We start from the raw sequence: 21,036 nt of genomic DNA on the forward strand, positions 1-21,036 counted from the left end.
TCAGTGATCCTGTTGAATCACAGTGTGCCAGTGGAGATCCCACATCACACAAACATGGCTGCCATTCTTGTGTAACATCACCTTGCACTAAGTGCATCTGAAAGACCGTGACCTCCTCGGATGGATGGTAGAGCCCTGTTGTAATACCGCAAACCTCCAGAGCATCTGGCTCTGCTGCGTTCGCCAAGACTCACATTATGTCACAGGTTTCTGACCTTTCAGAGTACCAACAATTGGATTTTCATTGTACTCCTCTTTACTACACCAGTTTTATTGTTCCCTAAAGCAGAAGTGCTTTTCTGGCCTGCTGTTGGAGGTAACTGTAGTCATCCTCAACAAGGTGAAGCAACACAATCAGATGTTTTGCTTAATCCTCCCTTGGCTCACTGTATCGTGGTAACCACTGCTTCACATCACACTCTGTGCTGTCACACAGCTTCATCCACAACTAATTCACACTTCTGAAGTGAATTATAGAAATAACAAGGCCCCATCTCGCTCCTGAGCTGTTATTCCTCCTCTCATTTTCTCCACCGTACACATTATTCTGGCATATAAGGAACATTTATTTCAGGGTGGGAGCAACACTAATTCACATGTTCATATGGCAGCGTTGCATAGAGAGAACAGAATAAGAGAGAGGACCTGGTGCAGGATGCCCTAATTTTGTCACAGTTCCACATAATGATGTTAGAGAGATGAGAGCAGTGCAGCTTTCCAGCTAAAAGGGAGATTTCAGATATAAAATATGAGAGAAAAGTTCTGTACTGATGTTACTTTTCATAAAAGAAGCTCACCACTATATATAAGTGTATACTATTATATAGAAATAAACTAATGTAAAGCAGATTTAGTTATTTGAATTATTGAATGTTATTATAATTCCCTAATTTGAATTTTTATGCTACTGCACACAAAATCAAAAACAGATAAAAAGCACTGACAAAAAAAAGAAACGAGTATTCAAGAGGAGAGATACTGATATACAGTATGTGCATGTTGTATGACTTCCCCTTTCACTGTTGTGTTGTTCTTCTATTCAGCATAACACCCATCGTATGTGCAGCTGATGTTTTCCTGACTCCACTCCATGTGAACTGCTCTGACCCAACAGGCAGTTGGTTAGAAAACACACCAGTGAGCCTGGTGCGACGCTGACAGCACACCTCATCCCTCTATGTCCGGGCCTGCCGGCAGAGAGACAATCTGTTGCTTCCAGATATTAATAACCCTGCACCCAACCTTTCGCCAAGTCAGCTGACAAATGATGAGAATCAGGAAGGCCTACACTTCACATCTGTTCTGCCATATTCCTAAAACTCATCTCCTGCAGATTTCCATTTCCGTCAATGCATCAATATCAAACTGCCTCCTCTCCTCACCGAAAGGTGGAAAATGTGCACAAAGAAGAACGAGTATTATTACTTTAATAGACAGGAAAGACATTTTCTACACCACAACCATATGACCTTCCAAGATTATGCTGTAGGTTTGCTGGTTAGTGGTCACGTTAAGAGGGAATGTGATGTGTTTTGGGGCCTCTGTTACTGCAATTTTTTTAAAGTCACTGTGGTAAAATTCAGACAGTTGTTACAGATGTTGTAGAGGCTGAAAGCTAAGGTTTTAAAGGTTTTATTAATCAGCTGTTTTACCAAACAAATGGGAAGTAAACTTAATGCAGTACCAATTAAGTACAGATCAGTATTTCTAAAAGTATAGAGGCAGGCAGGACTTTTCCTCTAAATCTGTAGTTTATTAATTCGATTTTGTCCCCTCTCTAATCTATCCTGTCACTCATCAATCATTGCTTGAAATCTATTCATGTAAGTAGATTTCTAAGTTCTGTTTTTTCATGAAGATTCCTTCGCTTATTTTCTCTACTCGCCCACATAGTGCGCTATATCCTCCACTACCTAATCCACCCCTCCCTCCTTGGCATCCCCTCTTCCCTCCATTCTCAGACAATAAACACCATATCCGTTTAACCATCTGCCTGCCTCTCTGCCCTCTGGTATCAGAATGTGGACTACAGTAATGAACAGATAATACCCACTCCCATAATCAAGCTCCTTATCATAAAAACAGGCATAAAGCTGTCCCGGTTTTTACAGTCAACAAGTTAATTTGTTGTCCAACAGGTGCTTATTAACTGCGGTGGAGAGTGGGGGGAGGAGGAGGAGGAGGAGGAGCAGGAGGAGGAGGAGGGTGCCCTGTGAACAGATTCTGTCCTTGCACTTCATGGTGGTCCATTTGCCATGCAGGCCTGACGGGCTCACTATCTCTCTCTGTGGCTCCAAAGTCATCTCTATATCCGTCTGTTTTATCTGGCTGTCAGATGATGAGTCTGTCTGTCGTCTGTCTGCTTGTCTCACTGCCTCTCACGGACATGTGATTCTGGTCTGTGTTAAAATTCCTCTATAAACACGCTACTGTCTCAAAGCCTGAGCAGGAGCCTGGATGTGGTGGTGAGAGATGAGCTGCAGGCTGCAGCGAAGGATCACTGCTGATATTTTTCGCTCTGGGGAAAAACATTCTCATTCAAGAAGTTCCGCTTCAGGAAGCACAGCTCAAAACCCACAGCTCTAACTGACTGATAGAGTCAAAACTGGGCTTGCAGCAGCGGTATGTGTACGTACAGTATGTTCAGCAGTGTGGAACAGCGTGCTGTCTTACACAATGGAAGGTCAGGGTGAAGGCGATTTTTAAACTCCTGGCTGTGACTTTATGAACTCTCTCACACATTACTAGATTATGGTGGAATTGTGGGTTTAGACAAATTCAATAAATAATCTGAACTTTGTAAAACCCTGGAAAAAAGTTGATGTGATGGTGATGATCATGTGAGTTATAATCCAACATGGTAAACATGGCCCTCAGACATTTTACTGGAACTGCTTCTCTTTGATAAGGCGTCACATGTCAGATGATGATGGTGATGATAACGATGCTACTCGCAGCTGGTTTTCCAGGTTTGGGTCTGTCAGTCTTGAGAAGTCTTTGCGAGAGCCCGTTTTGAAAAAAGCTGCTCACAGTAGAAGGGCGTTGCTTTGCAAATTTCATGTTGAAGGTTGTCAGGCACATCAGCTGGTTCCACATAAACGGTGGAGCAAATATGTTCACTTGTTTTTGTCTTGGAAAGGCCAGCACTCCACGCCCACTTTCGGCTTGATGACAGTCACCATTTTAAGAGATAGTCTTTTTCACAATGCTAGATAATATTTTATGTTATTTTATTAATCGCTTTTTGTATTTATTAATTACCACAAGGGCCGGATAAGCCGGCCCCATAAAATAATGATAAGCAATAACAGTTATCAGATATGCCCTTACTTAAGGACCCCACATTTCCTTGTTTATTTGAACGCAACTTGCACGGAGCGTCATACTTGGGTCGCGTGGACTGCAAAGTAAATGAAACATTAGCACAACTGCCTGCTTTTCTACTCAAGGTAATGCATGGAAATGTCCAGATTTTATACTTAAATCACTTCAGTGAGAACTATCCACTTCGTTCTGTCCTCCATAATTTAAGATACAATTTTATTCTCGAAACACAAACAAACAAACAAAAACTTACATAAATTAAAAGATGACCCACCTGTTGTAGTGGTGTAAGTAAAGCTAACTTGCTAACACTGCTGTCAAGCTAACCCACAAAGGCTACATGTGTACACGTACATGTAAAGTTACTCTTCTGTTTTTTTAAAAAAATCTTCTTTTGCTCAGCTTTCAGTACTTTTGTAGCTTCTAACTGAATGCTGTGGTTTTTGAGTTTTGAGGTAAGTATGTGCCTAACCTTATGACCTCTGCAAGGTCATGCTGGCTAGTGAGTTAGCTAGTTAGCTACAACGACCATATAAGCCTTTTTCAATAAAGTAATTTAGCGAGACATTTGACGGTCCAAGATTAATTTGATTTCTCATCTTTTTAACAAAGTCAGCATCAAGCTTTGACAAAATGCCAGCGTACATTTTTAATTGAAAAATAATATTAGTTTTAACTCCAGGGGTATTCTCAGAGTAATGTTTTTTTAGCTGACACCAATCTGGCTGACAGGCAGACAGACGTTAACCCCAGCTGGCCTGCTGTTGAGCCCCGCAGGAGGCCCTGGCTTAGACACCGTGGAACCAAAGGTCACCAGCCGATCTGGCCCGTGACTTCACTACATGACCCCAGCCTGAGGTAACAGCTTTTTCTGTCATTTACATAACTCTTCAACCATCTGTAATTTAGCCTGAATTGCTGTAAAAATGACAAAAAATTGACTGAATTTATAACTGTTTGAAGTAGGCGTTGTGGCATTTTTACATTGACTTCCCAGAGACCACCTCTCAATCGAACAACGCACACAGCATTTGTGAGGTTTTTCATTCATCTCTGATAATGATGATGATGATGAAATTTGAAATGGAATTAAAAGAAAAAGGCAGAGTGGCCTGAATGTTACAGGACATTTCCCGGTAAAGATGTACCCAGTGTAATCTTATGTGATTTCTGCTACCAGTGGGCTCTCAATCAAAAAAATGAACACAAAAGATGTAGTTTGAAGATGTTGTGACTTACTGTGGGGTCATGAGAATTGCTGTCTTCATCATCAAACAGCCACCATTGCAGAAATGTTCACGGATGAGGTCATGCGTCAAAGTTTTATTGATATTAGATTGAGTCTCGTTCACCAACTTCCCTCACTCTCATCTGGGGTGTCCCGTGTCATCATTGACAGGTGACCAAATGGAAAACACGGTTACCGTGAATAAAATTGCGGAATTTATTTTAGATATTTTAAAGCAGAAATGCTACATATTTTGCATTTAAAGGCTTAGATGTCACCTTGAGGGATTTCTCTGTCTGCTAATAATGCTAATGTGGTTTATAACTAAACAATTAGAAGAAGTGTTGTTATCTCAGAGGCATTTCTACTTTGCCTCTAAGTAGATTTTTGATGTCATTAACTCATCAACTCTGAAAGGTGAACATTACTCAGTAGACTATTGTAATGAAGAATATTCCACTGAAGTTCATGTTAATGTCTTTTCTGTGATACTGCTGTCTCAAGATTCCACTTGGATGATTTCACAGAAATCTCATGTAACTGAAAGCACAGATACTTTACTAGCATAATAGCATTTTACACAAGTTATTTTAATTCTGCTTGATTGATATTTAAGTCATTGTACTTCTGTTTCAGAAAAGTGTTTTGATAATCTTTTCATCCCTGACAGGAACCTCGACGGTGAAAGCCATCTTTTCTCGCCTTTGCCCATCAAAGGATTGTCATGGCAGTTTTCGGGTAAGTGTGAAGTTGTAAAGTCTCAGTTTAATTTGTATTCACCCCGAGAAGTTAGGCTACCAGTTTCACTGCACAAATCTGTACAATCTTTTTATGAGACATGCCACTTAGTTATTTGCAAGTTGGTGTTGGGGCTGTTCAAGTCTATAAAATTTGAACGTGTTAATAAACTCTCTCTGAATCTGAGCTGTTTAAAGCTTCTCAGGTTTGGGACTAGATCCATTTACACAGGATCTGATGCAGGTTCCACTGCTGGTGTTAGTGTCGTTCAGGTCTATAAAACTTTAACTGTTTGTAAACCCTGTTTAAAACGCACCTTTTTATTTTCCTGTGTGTCCTCCATAAAGCCAGTAACATGATTGGATAGCGATTCTGTATGCTGTGGCACGGCGGCGGTGTCACTGTGTAATTTTAGTTCAACAATAAAAAAAAATGCAACTGCTGTCATGAACACTGGAATTTACAAGCTGTTGTCAGTGATTGCTGGTGCCTCATTCCTTTTTTAAGCTCTTTTTATGAGGTCATATGTTCTCTGGATCCTTGGCCAAATGCTGATAGCTAGCCATAACTTCTCTGAAGTCTGGGTTAGCCACAAGGGCACAATGCCTATACTGCAAATGACATTTGCCAAAGTCTTTGTAGTGATTTAGATTAAAATGGTATGTCATCTTGGCTGTGTGTGTGTGCTTGGGTTGGGCAGATCTGTAAGTTGATCAGTTGGCCGCCTTATGATATGAGAGAAATGAAGTTACGTTTTTAAGCCAAGCAGCTTCAAGACTTGCAATGAAATTTGCACACCTTTAATGAGATGGCAAGAAACCCAAGAATTTTCTCGGCCCTGGCATTGATGTGACTTTAGTTTCATGTGATTGTGTAAACAGATAAACTCAAAAAAAAAAGTAAATAAAAATGTGTTCTATTAAAAAAAAATGAGTCAAAAAAGATAGAATTATCTTAAACAGCTTCAGCCCAAAACCTGAGACACACGATGCATGTTTGTGTATGCCAGTGGTGCTCTGTGGTGTGCCTGTTTCTGTGTGCACACAATATACGCAGCCTGCTGAAATCGATACCTTCATCTCATGCAATCACCATAGCCACCATTTGACCTTCAGTGCGTATGTGTGTATGTATGCATGTCACATGTGTTCATGAATGAATTTGTGAGCTTTGGCTTGTCACATACTGCAGCCTGCTCAGTTCTCAACATAGAGGTCTCACCCTAATGAGGCTAAAGGTAGAATATTAGAATGGCTTTAATTAACAAACTAAGCCTGCTTAATAGCTTCACACATGTCAGCTTAAATCCTCTGCAAAATAAACATTCCCCTCTTCATGGGAATGCTCCGCTCCAGAGAGGCATTCTCAGCTGCACTGGGAGCAATTCTGGAGGACTGATCGCCTGGAAAGGGAGTTGCTTCTTACTTAGCACAGTCTTACTTCGGCATTTGGCAAATGGTGCGGATTGTTATGGTTGTCTTTGTTTCACTGAATTATTGTGTCACAAAATATAATGGTGATACTGATACAGAGAAGTTGTGGTGCCATTCCTTTTTTCATCCAACAGGATTAGCACAAGGGACAAACCCTCTCCCTGTTCCCTTTATCCCTGTAAGACTAGAGACACTCTAAATACTTCTTAATTTCCTAATAATGACTTCATGCATGGCTAGATAGACTGTATTACTTTCAAAGCCACACATACCAATTTGGACACACCTATTTTAAGCTTAAGCACGGACGCACACACACAAGATACGGCCTCATGTCTTTAAAGTGTGTCATTAATATTTGTCAACATAATTTCTGGTATAGTTTCTTATAGTTTTTTATAGCAGAGGTTTACAATATATCTCCCATCATATAAAACCAGCAGGTTGAGCTACCAAAGCTGTATGTTCCTATTTTTAACATTTATCTGCACTTAAAATCCTTGGACGTTTTGTGGCTTGCACGAATATTGTGCAGCAGGGACATAATATCTTTAAGATTAGATTTCATTATTTCAACTGTGAAAAACACAATACCAAAAAATAAAAGGTTTAAGTCATTCCTCTGCATACTCTGTAATGAATGAAAGACTGAAACAAACACATTTGGAAACAAATACTGTTGAGTGATAAACATGTTCAGTGATGAATAAAGTCCTGTCGACCTCTGAGTGCTGAGAACTTGGGACTTGGCCTTGCACACTTTGCCGTTGGTTAATTCTTTGCGTGGCCTCTTGCTCGCTCTCTCACTCTTCAAAAATGACTTTGCCTCACTTTTCAACCACAGCTGCCTTCACTGAATGTGACAGTTCACTCATTGGGTTAGCAGCAGTAATGTGTGATGTGTGCATGGGCGTTAGATTTCAAAAATATTTTTTTCCCGTTCCCTGAATTGCAACGGCTGCAGGGTCGCGGCTCATAGTTTTTTCTTTTGGTGGTGGTATGGTGTCCAGTATATGATAACATGCATGCATGAAGCACATTTTTTGTTGAGTTTTTAAATGAGTTTCTTCCATTGTGAACTCCACAACACAACCACAACATCCTGTTTAATGTGGATACATGCCAAACCAAGCAAAGAAGTGATCATCTGCCGTTACCTTTTCTTGTCCATCATCTGATTTTATTTGTAGATAATAAAAATATCAGAATATTGATTTGTTCTATGTTGTTTGACATTTAGAGATGGGAACTGTTGCTCTGGATGTGTAAGAAGGCTACGGTTACTGTTGCAGTGTGCATGTGGATTTTGATGGTTTTGACAGATTGCAGGCGATTCTGTGGACAAACAGTTTAATTGTAATTCACCTCTGGTACAGCCAAGCTCAACACTGAGTCATTCAGGCATGCACCATTATAGAAACCACTTCATGCTACAGTGGTATCTGCTTTCTCACAGGGCCAAAAATAAATGGGGGGATTGTTATGTAGAGTTGTCACATGAATATATGCAAGCACTTGCACACACACAACGCGTAGTAAAAGTTTCCTGGTGGTTGTCAGCGAGGAATCTGTCAGATATTGTTTGAGTTTTGCCATTCATCATTGAAGCAGACAGTGTGAAGACAGAGAGAATTCCTCCTCTCTTTGTTTATGGTTTACCATGATTTATAAATCAGGCTCTTTCACTCTGATGGAAAGGAGGCAGCATGCTTTTGTTTGCAGTCTGCAGCTGAGGTTTGAGCTGATCAGCACACTCACATTTGAGAAAGACCATAAACGTGTGTTCAGACAGAATGCAGGCAAAAGCCTTGCCTTATTTGACAGCTGAACTGTTTGTGCAGCCAATGTGTCAACAAATGTTAGCGTTGAGATAGCTAGCAACGTACAACGATGTGTGTGGAGTGTGTGTTTGTGTGTTTGAGCCAAATCTTTGTATTTTCTTCTAGTTTGTCTCTTTTCTCCCTTTCGTCTCTGTACCTGGTTCATAATTCATTTCTTAAAGCCCCGGGAGAAGTCCAAAAGCCTGATTACACCATAAGAATGCTTGAGTTATGCGAACCATGGCCAGTCTTTACAGCGTTTTGTTCACATTTTATAAATCCATTCATTGATTTTACATCACTTTTATATGTTAAAGCATTAGCCGAATGCTAATCCTTGCTGTTATTATGTAATCGAGTAGCCGTTAAAAGGAGTCAAACAATCCTTTTTAAGCTTATATCCAGTTTCAAATGGTTATTTTTTTACATGGGGTACAGGGTTCAGGGTTCAGGGTTAGGAAGTTCAAACTCATATTCTCAGGCTGATCCTTTGGAAAAAGTCTTTGTTCACAGTCACAATATCGGTTCCCCTGCCAAATGACATCCGGTCGAAATAAATAAATGAATAAATACACTTGAAGGCAGACCCTCTCTTCCTTTTGAGGTGTGATGTAGTCTTCAAGGATCGCTGATGTTCTCTCACTCAGTGCTATTCTTCCCCTAATCATGATTTACTACCAAACATGCCCCACCTTTTGGCTCACAGATGTGAAATCTCAGACTGCCAGACCATTACAAAATGTGAATAATCTGACACTGTGTTCCAGGGCTGGAGACTGGACTCCTCCAATGATTCAGCAGCTAAATTGATCCCGACACCTACTGAGTGACTGATGGCATTCCCAGAACCCCAGTGCATCCCTTCATTGGCCAGACTATGTGAGGGTGCGTGTGTCTGTGGTTGTGTGTTTGTGTGGGACTGCAGAGGTGATAATCAGCAGTGGCAAGAGGGACTTTCTTGTCCCTGTTGTTGTGCCGCATGGAGCTGTCCCGGGCAGGGACTCCCAGTTGGTTCCTTTCAGCTCACCCCCCTTCTGCTGTCCCCTGAGTCCACCTCGTCTGTTATTCCCTCTTAAACGTCACTCAGTCAACCTCCTGTTTCCCTTTGAAGAGGCTCTGCTCTGATTTCCCCATCTTTTGGCGCAGCAGAGAAGAAAGGAAGTTAGGGCAAGTCTTGTCAGGATATATAGCGCAGTTTATAGGGAAGGAGAGTTGGAGAGAAGAGGCTAAAGGGGGCATTGGTGCCTTTGCTGCTGTCGATCAGGAGTAGCTGAGTGGAAGAGACCCTGCTGAAGTGCTTAGTAGCCGGTCTTTTCCCGCCTGCTGGCCTTTCTGTCATCTGCCCACGCAGTAAGGGGAGAGAAGAACAGAGCAGGCTAGAGAAAGTTGACCCATCACGATTTGCTGTCTTTGGACTGTGAAAGTTATTTTTGAGGGGGGTGTTTGGTGAAGTTAGGGGTGTTAAGTCTGCAGGTGGTGCTAGGGAGTTGGTTTTGCCATGCAGCAAGCTTGGGATCGGACAAGTAGCACTGACAGTGTCAAGAGAGACCATACAAAAATGCTGGGAAAAGGACAAAGTGGTGGATACCCTCCTGAGACGAGTGAGCTCCTGCAGAGGTAAGAGCAAGTTATGTCCACCACAGAATTAGGAGGTATGTACAGTGTAGGCACATGCCTGGTGGTCACATGACTATGAAAAATTCATTTGTTCCGCAAGGATTTGGGTGCTGGTATTCATGAGCACACTGTAATTTCAAAAAGAGGCTGTGCTGGTGGGAAGTACTCCTGGAAGATGAATTCTGTCTGTGCTGGAATGTCTGCTCGCATGAAATGTCCCGCAGTGTGTCTGGTATGAGTTTGGTGTTAATAAAGCCATTATCTGCAGCACCAAGCATTTGGATATTTCCAAGAAGGCTGTATAGTGTGGACAATAAACGTAGTCTTAAAGTAAAAATCTAAATTTAAAGAAACACAATAAAACTCAAAAAAAAGAAGAATATAAGCCCTCCATTAACCCGTCATTTGTCTTATCTAATATTTAGTAATCTCATCTTTTGAAGTAATGTTTGTATTTTAAAAAAGGAAAAGAACATTTCTGTATGTCATACAGATGTTTGTGTGCAAGTAAAAAGTGGCCTGAGTGAAGGTGAGACTTGATCAAGATCACTTGATCTGTTACATGTCGTTTGTTGTACAATTCGTTATTTAATTTCTTTAAAGATCTTAAAATGGTGACAAGGTTTTAAGTAAAGAAAACGTAATTTTTCTACAAAACATAACAACTCATCATCTTAATTTTAACTGCCAGTCAATCGAATCAAGTCAAATCTTTGGTAGTTGTTTTTTACAAAGACGAGAATTTTGAACAGTTTGAAAAGTTGAATCTTATTTTCTGTTTTTACATTTATTATAATCATTGTGTACATCAAGGAGAAAAAAATAGAATTACTATACTTTTTTAAAAGCCATATAAATGCAAAAATGCTAGAAGCACATTTTTAGAACACTTATATACATGTGTTAAATTGTTTGATGGTCACAAATTAAATAGAATTAACTGCACTGTTTGTTGCTCTGTTATCTGTCTTAGAGTTTACCCACAAGGAAATAAACATTGTTATCTCAAAATACAGCTGTTAGCCAAATTAAAATGATTAAAAGATGTCTAGAAGACTTCAGAAGATCATTTTAAAAAGATGTATTAATGTCATGTCTTTAAAACAGAAATACATGTGGAGAAGTCATTTTTCAGACCTCCTGCTGTGAAAACATGGCAAGGCCCAACATCCATTCTGTCAGCTCAGCGATACAGCTGTATCTCCACACTGTGAGGTTACGACACTCATCTCGCAGCTAAACTGCAGTCAAACGCTTTGCAGCGTTGCATACTAATTGAGGGCTAAATGACCCTTTTTTTTACATTTTTTAATTGGGTTGTTGTCCACATTAGCAAACGGTGACGGATCCAGTCTTGTTATTTGTGTTAAAGATTGAATATCTGATTGTTACCATGAAAGAAAGTGCAGTCCCGTGCAGCCTTTCTGTGTGCTACTGGAGGCAGGCTTTATTGGTCAGATATTTGTCACGGACCCATTAATGAGAATGAATTAGAGCTAATTGTGTGTATTTAGTGTAAATGTGTTGGCGGCGACATTGCACTGGATTATTTGCTATGCGACAAAGTGAAAGACTTCAGCAGTCCATACATGGATTTTCAGTCCGCTGCTTATTTTAGATCGTCAACAAATTAAGGATGAGCTGCCCCACCTGATATCCTGCAGGCTTGTCTTGTCTGAGCTAATAAGATTACATCTGAGAAACATTTATTTATGAAGGTCTGTTCATTGACAACTGCTTAAAAACATAGATATTGAGTTACATGTTTATGCCCTTATAATTGCACATATTGTGATGTTACTATTTCTCTCTAGTTGCTGTACTGAAACAATTAATACAATATAACATATACTGCAGTTAATTTAAGTTACACTCCAATTAATTGTTTTGCATTAAATTGCAAATCCTTTAGACTTACAGTATAATTAGTGAAGTCAAATCAAGTCAGTTTTATTTGTATAGCCCAGTGTGATAAATGATGAATTTGCCTCAAGGGACTTTACACTCTGTACAACCCTCGATCCTTTGACCCGACTTGTTTTTATGATTTTCCAATACTTGTTGATTACTTAACAGTAAAGTACTGAAAAATCTCAAATTCCAAAATTAACAGATCAAAAATGCAGCTCGGTTTCGTGTAAGAGAACACAAATTTGAATTATTCTCCTGTGTGAGAGGTTTATTTGTAAAGGCCAACATCATGAGGCCCACTTAAACAAAGACTCCTGGCCCAGCGCAAGCTTTCTAAATAAACTCCCTTAAAGGGCCTAATTAAAAAAAGTAAAAAAAAGAAACTTTGCAGTCCACTCAAAGAGAGATTCTCATTCTTGGACAATCAGGAGTGCTGTAGGTGTCGTAGGTAGACAAAAAAAAAACAAACAATTACAAAATAACAAACAAGAACAACAAAATGAGCATAAAGTTATAAGAAATACAGTATCAAACTGTTATTATAGTTTGTCAGTCCACCGGTCTTGGCTGTCAGAGACAAGTGGCATGTTGAATAATGGGAGCACTGGAGGATCCAGGTGGCTTGAGTTATGGCCGAGGACGCTCCTTTTCCTTTTGTTTTGACGGTGAGTGCTCTGTGATGGATTGTGCCTCCAGAGATTTATGGTCAAAGAGATTAGTTGAGCATGGTTAACATGTTTTGTCTCATCATTTTCACATTAGCATTCATTCCGTCCCAGTTTTTCCTATTTCACTTTCCTCATCTCGCCTCTCTTTCCCACCTGCTGGTGCTCTATCACTCTGACAGCATGTCAAAGAAGGGAAAGTTGTCTAAGCAACCTTGTCCTTTGTACTGCAGTCTCTTCTGCTCTTTATCAGTACACTGGTGTGGGAAATGCCACAGGAAAGGTAAATCTCACTGAGTTGCGCTTTTATGACATTTATTCTGCTTTATTGGGGCTCACACTTCATGTGTTTACGGGTTTGAGGTGCAGCTACGCTTCATAACCTGAAGGCACCAAATGTTTTTATATTGCTTTTCTGACACTCAAAGAGTATAAAAGGTAAAAGGTTTCTTTTGCTGTAAAGCAATTTAGAATAAATCCTTTTGGTGTCATGGTACCTTCTTTTTTTGCAGCTAGTTGTAAAGTTGCTAGTTATTTCACATCACTCTTATTTCTTATGCCAATTTCAACAGTATTAGGACGATTCAGTAATGATGGAGTTATGGTCATATTACAAAAATAATGCACGAAATGTAGTTTCGATGTTTTAATCCACTTTTCAACTAATTTGATATGTTTAACCACGGCTGGATGAGAACACTTAAAGCAGTTATTTTAGTCTACTCCCTTAAGTTAACAATATTTGTTAGTTGCACCTAATATTGTTATCATGAAAGGTGATTTTTCTGTTTTTTTGTTCCAGTGTGTGATCAATGATCTGTCCATCTGTTTGTATCTGTCTGACCAATGGGTGGTTAAATAATTCAGAATATTACAGCAGGTATCCCTTAGATAACTCAGCCTGACTGAGGAAGTGAGAGTTTCAGTCCTATCCCTTTGAAGGTCATTAACAAGAGCTAATCTGGTGGGCTCTCCCGCACCTCATGTGGCTCTTCCCAAGTGCTTGTCTGGACTTAGATGTGACGATTGATTACTGAGTTGGCTTTACAGCTCTGTGACATTGGGGAAATGGGAAAGGAGATGAATCTGTTGCCTCCAGCCTCCTTTGGGTGTTGTTTGTGATATTACCGTGAAATCCTCACTGCCACAGGCAGCAGGTTACTTGTGTCCTTGCCACACTTTGTAGGTGAGAAGATTTTTCTCTCCCCTTGCTTTGACGAATTGTTTATTTATTGTGTCACCTTCTGCAGTTTTACTACCATCTCCCTCCCCCACCACCACCTTAAGCATGTGTTCATTGCTGTGTTGACACGTGGCGGCAACTGTGGCTAATCTTGATGTTAAATGGCTGACAGTTGCATGGCATCAGGCAGGGGCCTCTGAGGCCTCATAGTTACCATGGCCATGTTGGCGTCTTCTTTCAGGGTGACATAAGACAAGTATAGGTACGTCCTGTGATGACACCATTAAAGCAGCATCAGGCTGTTATGTTAAAAATACCCATGATGTCAGCCGTAAGAAGAAGAATGTCCCTTTCTGTCCAACTGAGACATCGTAAACTTGCCTTGTTTGTCCAAACTAAATTTGAGTGGCAGGTGAAAAAGCATAACAGCAACCGTCCGGCACTGCACAACAAACATGAGCTCAGAGGTTAACACTGAGTTTGAATGCACTTATTGTCAGACACTTTGGACAAAGGCACCAAATTCATTTAATGTAATATAATTTGAGCAACCGCTCCATTTAGGAAAGGTGTGTGTACATATGTTACCAACTCTGCTTCAGCACTCCCAAAAAGTGTTTCCCTGTATGGCGTCCTAGTTATGGTGGATGGAATAATCTTCTCTTTGTGTCTACAGTACTTCTCTTAAGATCTGCGACACATCACTTGATTCAGCACACATCGTTCCATAGCCAAAACTATTGCATATTCTTAAACTATTTTAGCATACAGCTTGTAAAATATGTAACAAAACACAATTATACTCTATTGTACTATATTGTGGAGACACCTCTCAAATCATTTTCAAATAGAAATCTTGGCCACTGCGGCTTTAAAGGCACTGGAACTCTTCTGCTTGGTCTCCCTTAGTTTGGTGTGGTATTTTACACATGAACAGTTTGGAGTCTATTGTGTATTTGTCATTTGCTTTTCTTTTTACTGTAATGCCAGAGATTTGCAACCATGATGATGCAGATTTGATGTAATCTGTGGGTTTCATCCTGCATGCAGTATTATGTTGACGTGGAAAAGGGTTTACAGGCGTTGAGTTGGTAGACTTAGCAGGGCTAACTATCTGGAACAATGAGAGTGGACAGAGTTAAGGAGGCTTAAATGTCTTTATTTTTTAAAAAGATAGAGTGTTAGATAGATGGAGTGATGGAGAGAAAGAGTGTTAGGTATTTTCATCTATATATATTTACCAATCAGATTTGCACTTAACTCGGACAGGCTTGAGCAGGATACACCAGTTAATCCTCAAATCAAAGCAGTTTCAGAGTTTTGGTCTGGGGCCGCTATAAATGAAGCTGTAATGTGACTCAAGTGGCGTGACGGTCTTTTGATGTGATACAGACAAATTGTCGGCTTGTACAATGTTAATACAATGAGAAGCTGTGATATCATTTGTATGGCTTCATTACAGTTGCCCAGAGCCGTCAGTAACGGCAGCAAACTCACATACAGATGAAGCAGAAGGCTGTACAGCCATCTATGCATGCTAGTGACCTAGAACTACAACTAGCATACAAAACTGTCACATTGCTGTGTATCCTATGCACTTTTGCTCTTGAAACTGTGTTGATCACAATCCTACAGTGCTGTCCTCTGCCCTTTGACTGCCCTTAAGGCTAGCAGGATGATTAAGAAAAACAGTTGCACTGAATGTTACAGTTTTGTCAGTGCAGTGCTCCAAATAGTAAGTATGTATGTAAACTTTATTTATAAAGTGCCTTTCCAAACCAGAGTTACAAGGTGCTGTAGAATGCAAACATTTAAGAAAAAAATAAATAGTCAAAAGTGAGTTTTACTTTATTGCATTGGAATCAGATGTGAGATTTTCAGGTGGTGAATGAACCAGTCGTTAGTATCGTTAGTTATGGGGACAAAAAGTTAACGCAAGTTCATTAGTCATTAATTAGGGGACGATCAGTCCTTTGGGATCATCTCTTCATCACTACCTTAGCAGTCTGTAATGCTTAAATATATGAGCTGGCAGAGTTTAAAGGTCTTGATGTGAACACCGTCTAAATTTAAAGGGTTGTTCATATGAAACTGGTGCACTGCCCCATGGGAAATCTGAAGTGCAGGCTGCAGGACTGGTGTTAAAATGAGATAAATATACAAGTGTAAATTTTTAGACTAGATTGAAGAGCTTAAATTCACGTGTGTGTGTGTGTGTGTGTGTGTGTGTGTGTGTGTGTGTGTGTGTGTGTGTGTGTGTGTGTGTGTGTGTGTGTGTGTGTCCGTGTGTACATCGTGTTTGTTTGTTTTTTCATTTTCTGGTGTTGTGTGCATGTGTGTGTTTGTTTTTTTAATATGTGCATGATTGAAATTCAATATATTTTACGCATTTTTTAAAATTCTCTCCAAATCTACATGGCAGTACTGATCATTAGTCATTTCTTTACAGAGTATAGGATGGCATACTTGTATATAATTTTTTTTGAGATAGAAGGTGAATGAGACATTAGTGTCTTCCTCCCCTGATCAATTCTCAGGGACATTCAATGATCCCATATTTTCCAAAGTTTTTGAAGAACTTACTGTGCAATGAACCTTCTCTATGTCTGAAATAATATGAGGTCCCAATTGACATGTTTTTGCATTTGTCATTGCAATGTCAGCCCCTTGGACTCTAATACCACTACTAATACTACTATTAATAATAATAATCACATGTATTTGTATACCACCTTTCATACAATAAATCTAGCTCACAGTGCTGTACAACAGAGAAATTATATGAACCAAACGCTTCAGATAAAAAAGAGAGAGCATAAAACCGGAATAGAAAATCAGTGTAAGCTAAGATGAGGAATAAAATTCACTTCATGATAATGACAGTAAAAATAAAACTATGGAAAAAAAAAAAAAGATAAAAAATGAGGATGAAAGTAGAATGAAGAGAATGCAGAGCATGAGATGGAAAATAAAACCTGGCCAGTAATAATAAAGTGAAGTTACAAATGGAGAACATAGAATGCATAAAATCAAGTAAATTACATTTTAAAAGAAGTGCAGTAGCGTTTAAGAGTGAGGTGAAATGCAAACAGGAGTGCTGGTGCTGAGGTCAGAGGCATAAAACAAAATCTTAAAAATGGCAGGCAGAAATGACAACAGTTTTGCACACATCTAAACCATGTGGCATCGGCTTTTCGGATTAGCGGAAAGCACAAGTCATTCATTCCAATAGAGGGTGAATGACAGACCGTGAGGGAAACATTTGATTTTTTTCAAACTGTTGAAACGGGACCGTCGGTACAACTGGAAGGAGAGCAGGAAGTGCTCTGCTGGGCTGCTGCTGTAGGGATTTGGTTAAAAAAAAACAAAAAAAAACAAAATAGCAGAAGTAGTGGATGCGGCAGCACTGACTTTGTTATTAAATAGTTGAATGTAATACTGTATATTCTTTAAAATGCATCATTTCTTGAATGAATTTGGTCAAAGCTTTGTACATTAACTTCTGTTCCCATTGTGCACCAAGAACCTCCATTTCTTGCATCCTCTATTCATTTTCAAGTGGGATAATATTTTAAATGTGTAAATCCTGCAAGTCTTTTAGTGAGACTTGAAAAATAAATGTAGAAATTTAAGAAAAGTTAAGGATAGTAGTAGGAAGTAGGAAGTTAGTTAACTTTGTAGAGGGAAATTTTTTTTTTTAATTTTTTTTTAGAAATGTCCAATTGCATTTTGTCAGGTAGGTACTGCAGGTACTAGGTAGTGTAGGTAGGCTGGAGTGTGTGGGCTCTTTGCCTGAATTAAGCATTATTAATTCCCACATTTGGTTCCATGATTCATGAGTGAGTCAGATACAGTTTTAAGATGCTCTCAGTACTGCCACTGCTGTTTTCTCCCGTCAAGGCTAACGTGAGTAGGAGGCCTCTGCTTCCTGATGTCAATCAGACACTTATTGGTATTTGTTCATGAGATAACAAAGGGAGGGAAAGAAGACGATTACATGCTGCTGCTGCTTTGATTGCCACGTGCAAAGTCCCTTTATTGACATTTGTATTTGTGTTTTGTACACCAAAAACACTGGGACCTGTGTTTGAGCATGCTATGACGATCAGACGAGCAAGCCACGGCCTCAGCCTGCCGTCTGCCTCGCCGTGCAGAGCCACTTATTTTTCTAAGCTGAGAGAAGTTTTCTGCGTGCGAGGATGTGTTCCACAGAGTAAAGTTGCAGGCACGAAGAGTCAGCGTGGTCACAAATGTGAGGGGGTGCATAGAAATCCACATGGGGTGGATTGACAAAATTTATGTCATGTGGCCCCTCAAGATCTCTTGGAACAACCCGGATGTGAAAAGTTAAATTTAGGCTTAGTTAACAAATCATATACAAATCAGAATCATTTTTTGCCCCGACTAACTATGCAGAGTGAGCAAATAAACTAGAATCTAGATGTTTTTATGACATGTTTCAGCCGTGTGTGTCACCCTGGCTGTGTGTTTGCAGTTGATTAATCTGTAGGTTTTGACCTTGAAGTGAGTAACATGCTATTTCAAATGAGACAGCTTGGGTCAGACTAACATTGTAAATAAGTCACTATTGACCTTAGTATGCTAAAGCTTATTGTGTCTTCCAATTTTTCTAATTAATAGAAGACAAATGTCTTTGCTTTCACCCTGCGAGATTGCTATGTGGACATCGCTGCAAGGTCACACATCACACACACAGTTCACAGAACTGCCTCAGTCACAAATTTGGAGAATGTGCTGGAAGCATGTTGCCCTCCAGATTTACCAGTAGGAGAGTAGGGGTGTCTAAGTGACACATAAACCCACCTCCTGTTTTAATTCCCAAGCAGCCACTCTGCTCTGCTCTGCTAGGCCGGCACCGACAGCTGAGGCCAGGGGAGACTGTAGCACGTGTGCTCACCCCAAAGGCATTTTGCTGTTGTCCACACGGTGAGCCGGCCAAAGTACAGGAAATCAAATTCACTGTACCTCCACCACACACAGGTGCAGCACACACACATGCACGCGCACACACACACACACACACACACACACACACACACACACACACACACACACACACACACACACACACACACAGAGTGTAAAATGGATTTGTTCACCTTGGAGAGATTTGTTTCCGTCCATTTCAGTTCTTTATGAACATCATCTTAGATAATCTGCCACAGTAAGTGTGGCAGTCTCATTTCATGGCTGTCTTCAATCCCTGGATTAGTTTTGTATGTAATCTGTGGGTTTGCCAACACTGTCTGCTGCTTCATGCTGTACATTTAAAGCCTTCCATGAATCATCTGGTGGCTCAGAGGGGACAGTGGGCACATTCATGAGAATTTTTGAATTAAATGACTCACTTGACGCATGGCAGGCTTTATACTTAACAACCCGAGTCTTGTCTCAGACAGACCCAACCAGGAAACGAGTCGATGCGTACGAAGTGCCAACTCTGAGTCGATTTTTATAGCTTGCTTTGGCTTTAACAATCACAAAAGCGCCTATCAGGTTTATCCTCCTGTTTTAGGTGAGCAGCTCATTTTTGAAAGATGTTATATTTAAGAATTGGCCACCTGTCGAATTTATACTGTAAACCACCAAAAGCTGTCTCCAGCAGTGGGAAGCAACACTGATGTTGCCAAGAACTTCAGCAAACGTTGTTTTTACTGTTACATTCAGTGATTTACCAGGTGCACTTTACTTTCAGCATGATTGACAAGAGGTTAGACGAGGCCCTCGGCGCAGTGCGTTTTCTTCATCCTCTTATGTTGGACTGAGGGTAGACAGGATGCTACAGTGACTCACTTCTCTTGAGATACAAAGTGGTATTATGAGATAGGATGGGCTGGGGCTAGCTGGTTAGTATGCTAACTCTCTGCAACACGATACACAGACGTCTTTGATATAACGTCAAAACTGTTATTTCTTTACATTCGTTTGATAACTGGAGGTAATTTTTCAATGTTTTAAACTCAATTTCTTACACACACACACACACACACACACACACACACACACACACACACACACACACACACACACATATATATAGTAGTGTTTTAGAATTTACCTGTGTGTATATGGATATTATTTGGGGTATATTTTTGTATACGAGTGTGTTGGTGTTTTGTGGTGTTATATTGAATTCAAGCTTGAATTCTGTCACTGTCAGGGTGAAAGTAAGCACGAGGCCTCCCATCCCATCAGCAGGGGTTTGGCTATGTGTAATTGGCTTTGATTCACCATATCAATATTTGATGGATTTGATTTTTTCTTTGTCTTTTTTGTCATTAAAATACTGTATCATGCAGCAGTTTACTTACTTTACATGAATATACTGTGTGTGTAAAGCACTTAAGAAATACCATACTGACGTGTGTTTTTTAGGTCGTAAAACAGCATGTGTTGGTTCTAAAACGAGTGTCGTACAGATCCAGATTTATGGATCTGGGGTCATTAGTGTCCCACAACATTATGGAGGCTCTTTTCTATCAAAGAAAGGCTATTACCAACATCAGTGTCACTCAATCCAGTCAACAGCCTCTGTGTTTTCACCAAATTATTACTCTGTATGTAAACTTGTAGCAGAGGCTGTATCAGCACTGTTCACACATATACACTTTGGACCATATGTGGCAATGAGTGGCAGCTTGGAGAAGCTTGGTGATTTGTGGCAGTATTAAGATACAGTTGGACATGTAATAGGGTTGGCTCATGTTGCTTTTCGACCCATTCCTATTTGTTTTTCCTCGTCTGAGGGAAAAGGGAAAGCTGGTCTCAGGCAGTAGGTGCTAGTCTGACACATTGAGAACATATGCTGTCTGGAGGGCACCAGGTGGGCAGTGTATAAATTATCAAGCCTGCCATATCTCCAACCCACCCTCCTTTATTTACTAGCAGGTGTATTTGGAATGCTGGGGTCAGGGGGTATGGGGGAATGTAATGAGAGGTTGAGGTTAATTTTTAACTGTACATTTCAGCAATTGTAATTTGTAAATATGACCAACAGCAATGTTAATGGATAGAAATGTCTGTTACCCACTGTGGAGTATTGCATTTTGTGAGCAGCAGCCTCTGCCACCAGAGGAAGCAGGCGAACAGAACGTTC

At 40.1% G+C, this 21,036-nt stretch overlaps 1 protein-coding gene across 1 annotated transcript in view; it reads left to right on the forward strand.

Annotated features, from left to right (window-relative positions):
* The first annotated feature begins 10,041 nt into the window (after positions 1-10,041).
* The window catches only part of rbm20 (RNA binding motif protein 20), a 45,877-nt gene continuing 34,882 nt past the window's right edge, over positions 10,042-21,036 (forward strand). Inside the window, exon 1 of the mRNA XM_070986657.1 lies at positions 10,042-10,160. Within this exon, the coding sequence (XP_070842758.1) occupies positions 10,042-10,160 (119 nt within the window). The remainder of the gene's footprint in view (positions 10,161-21,036) is intronic.

Source organism: Chaetodon trifascialis, chromosome 2, assembly GCF_039877785.1.
Source record: "Chaetodon trifascialis isolate fChaTrf1 chromosome 2, fChaTrf1.hap1, whole genome shotgun sequence".
NCBI lineage: Eukaryota > Metazoa > Chordata > Actinopteri > Chaetodontiformes > Chaetodontidae > Chaetodon > Chaetodon trifascialis.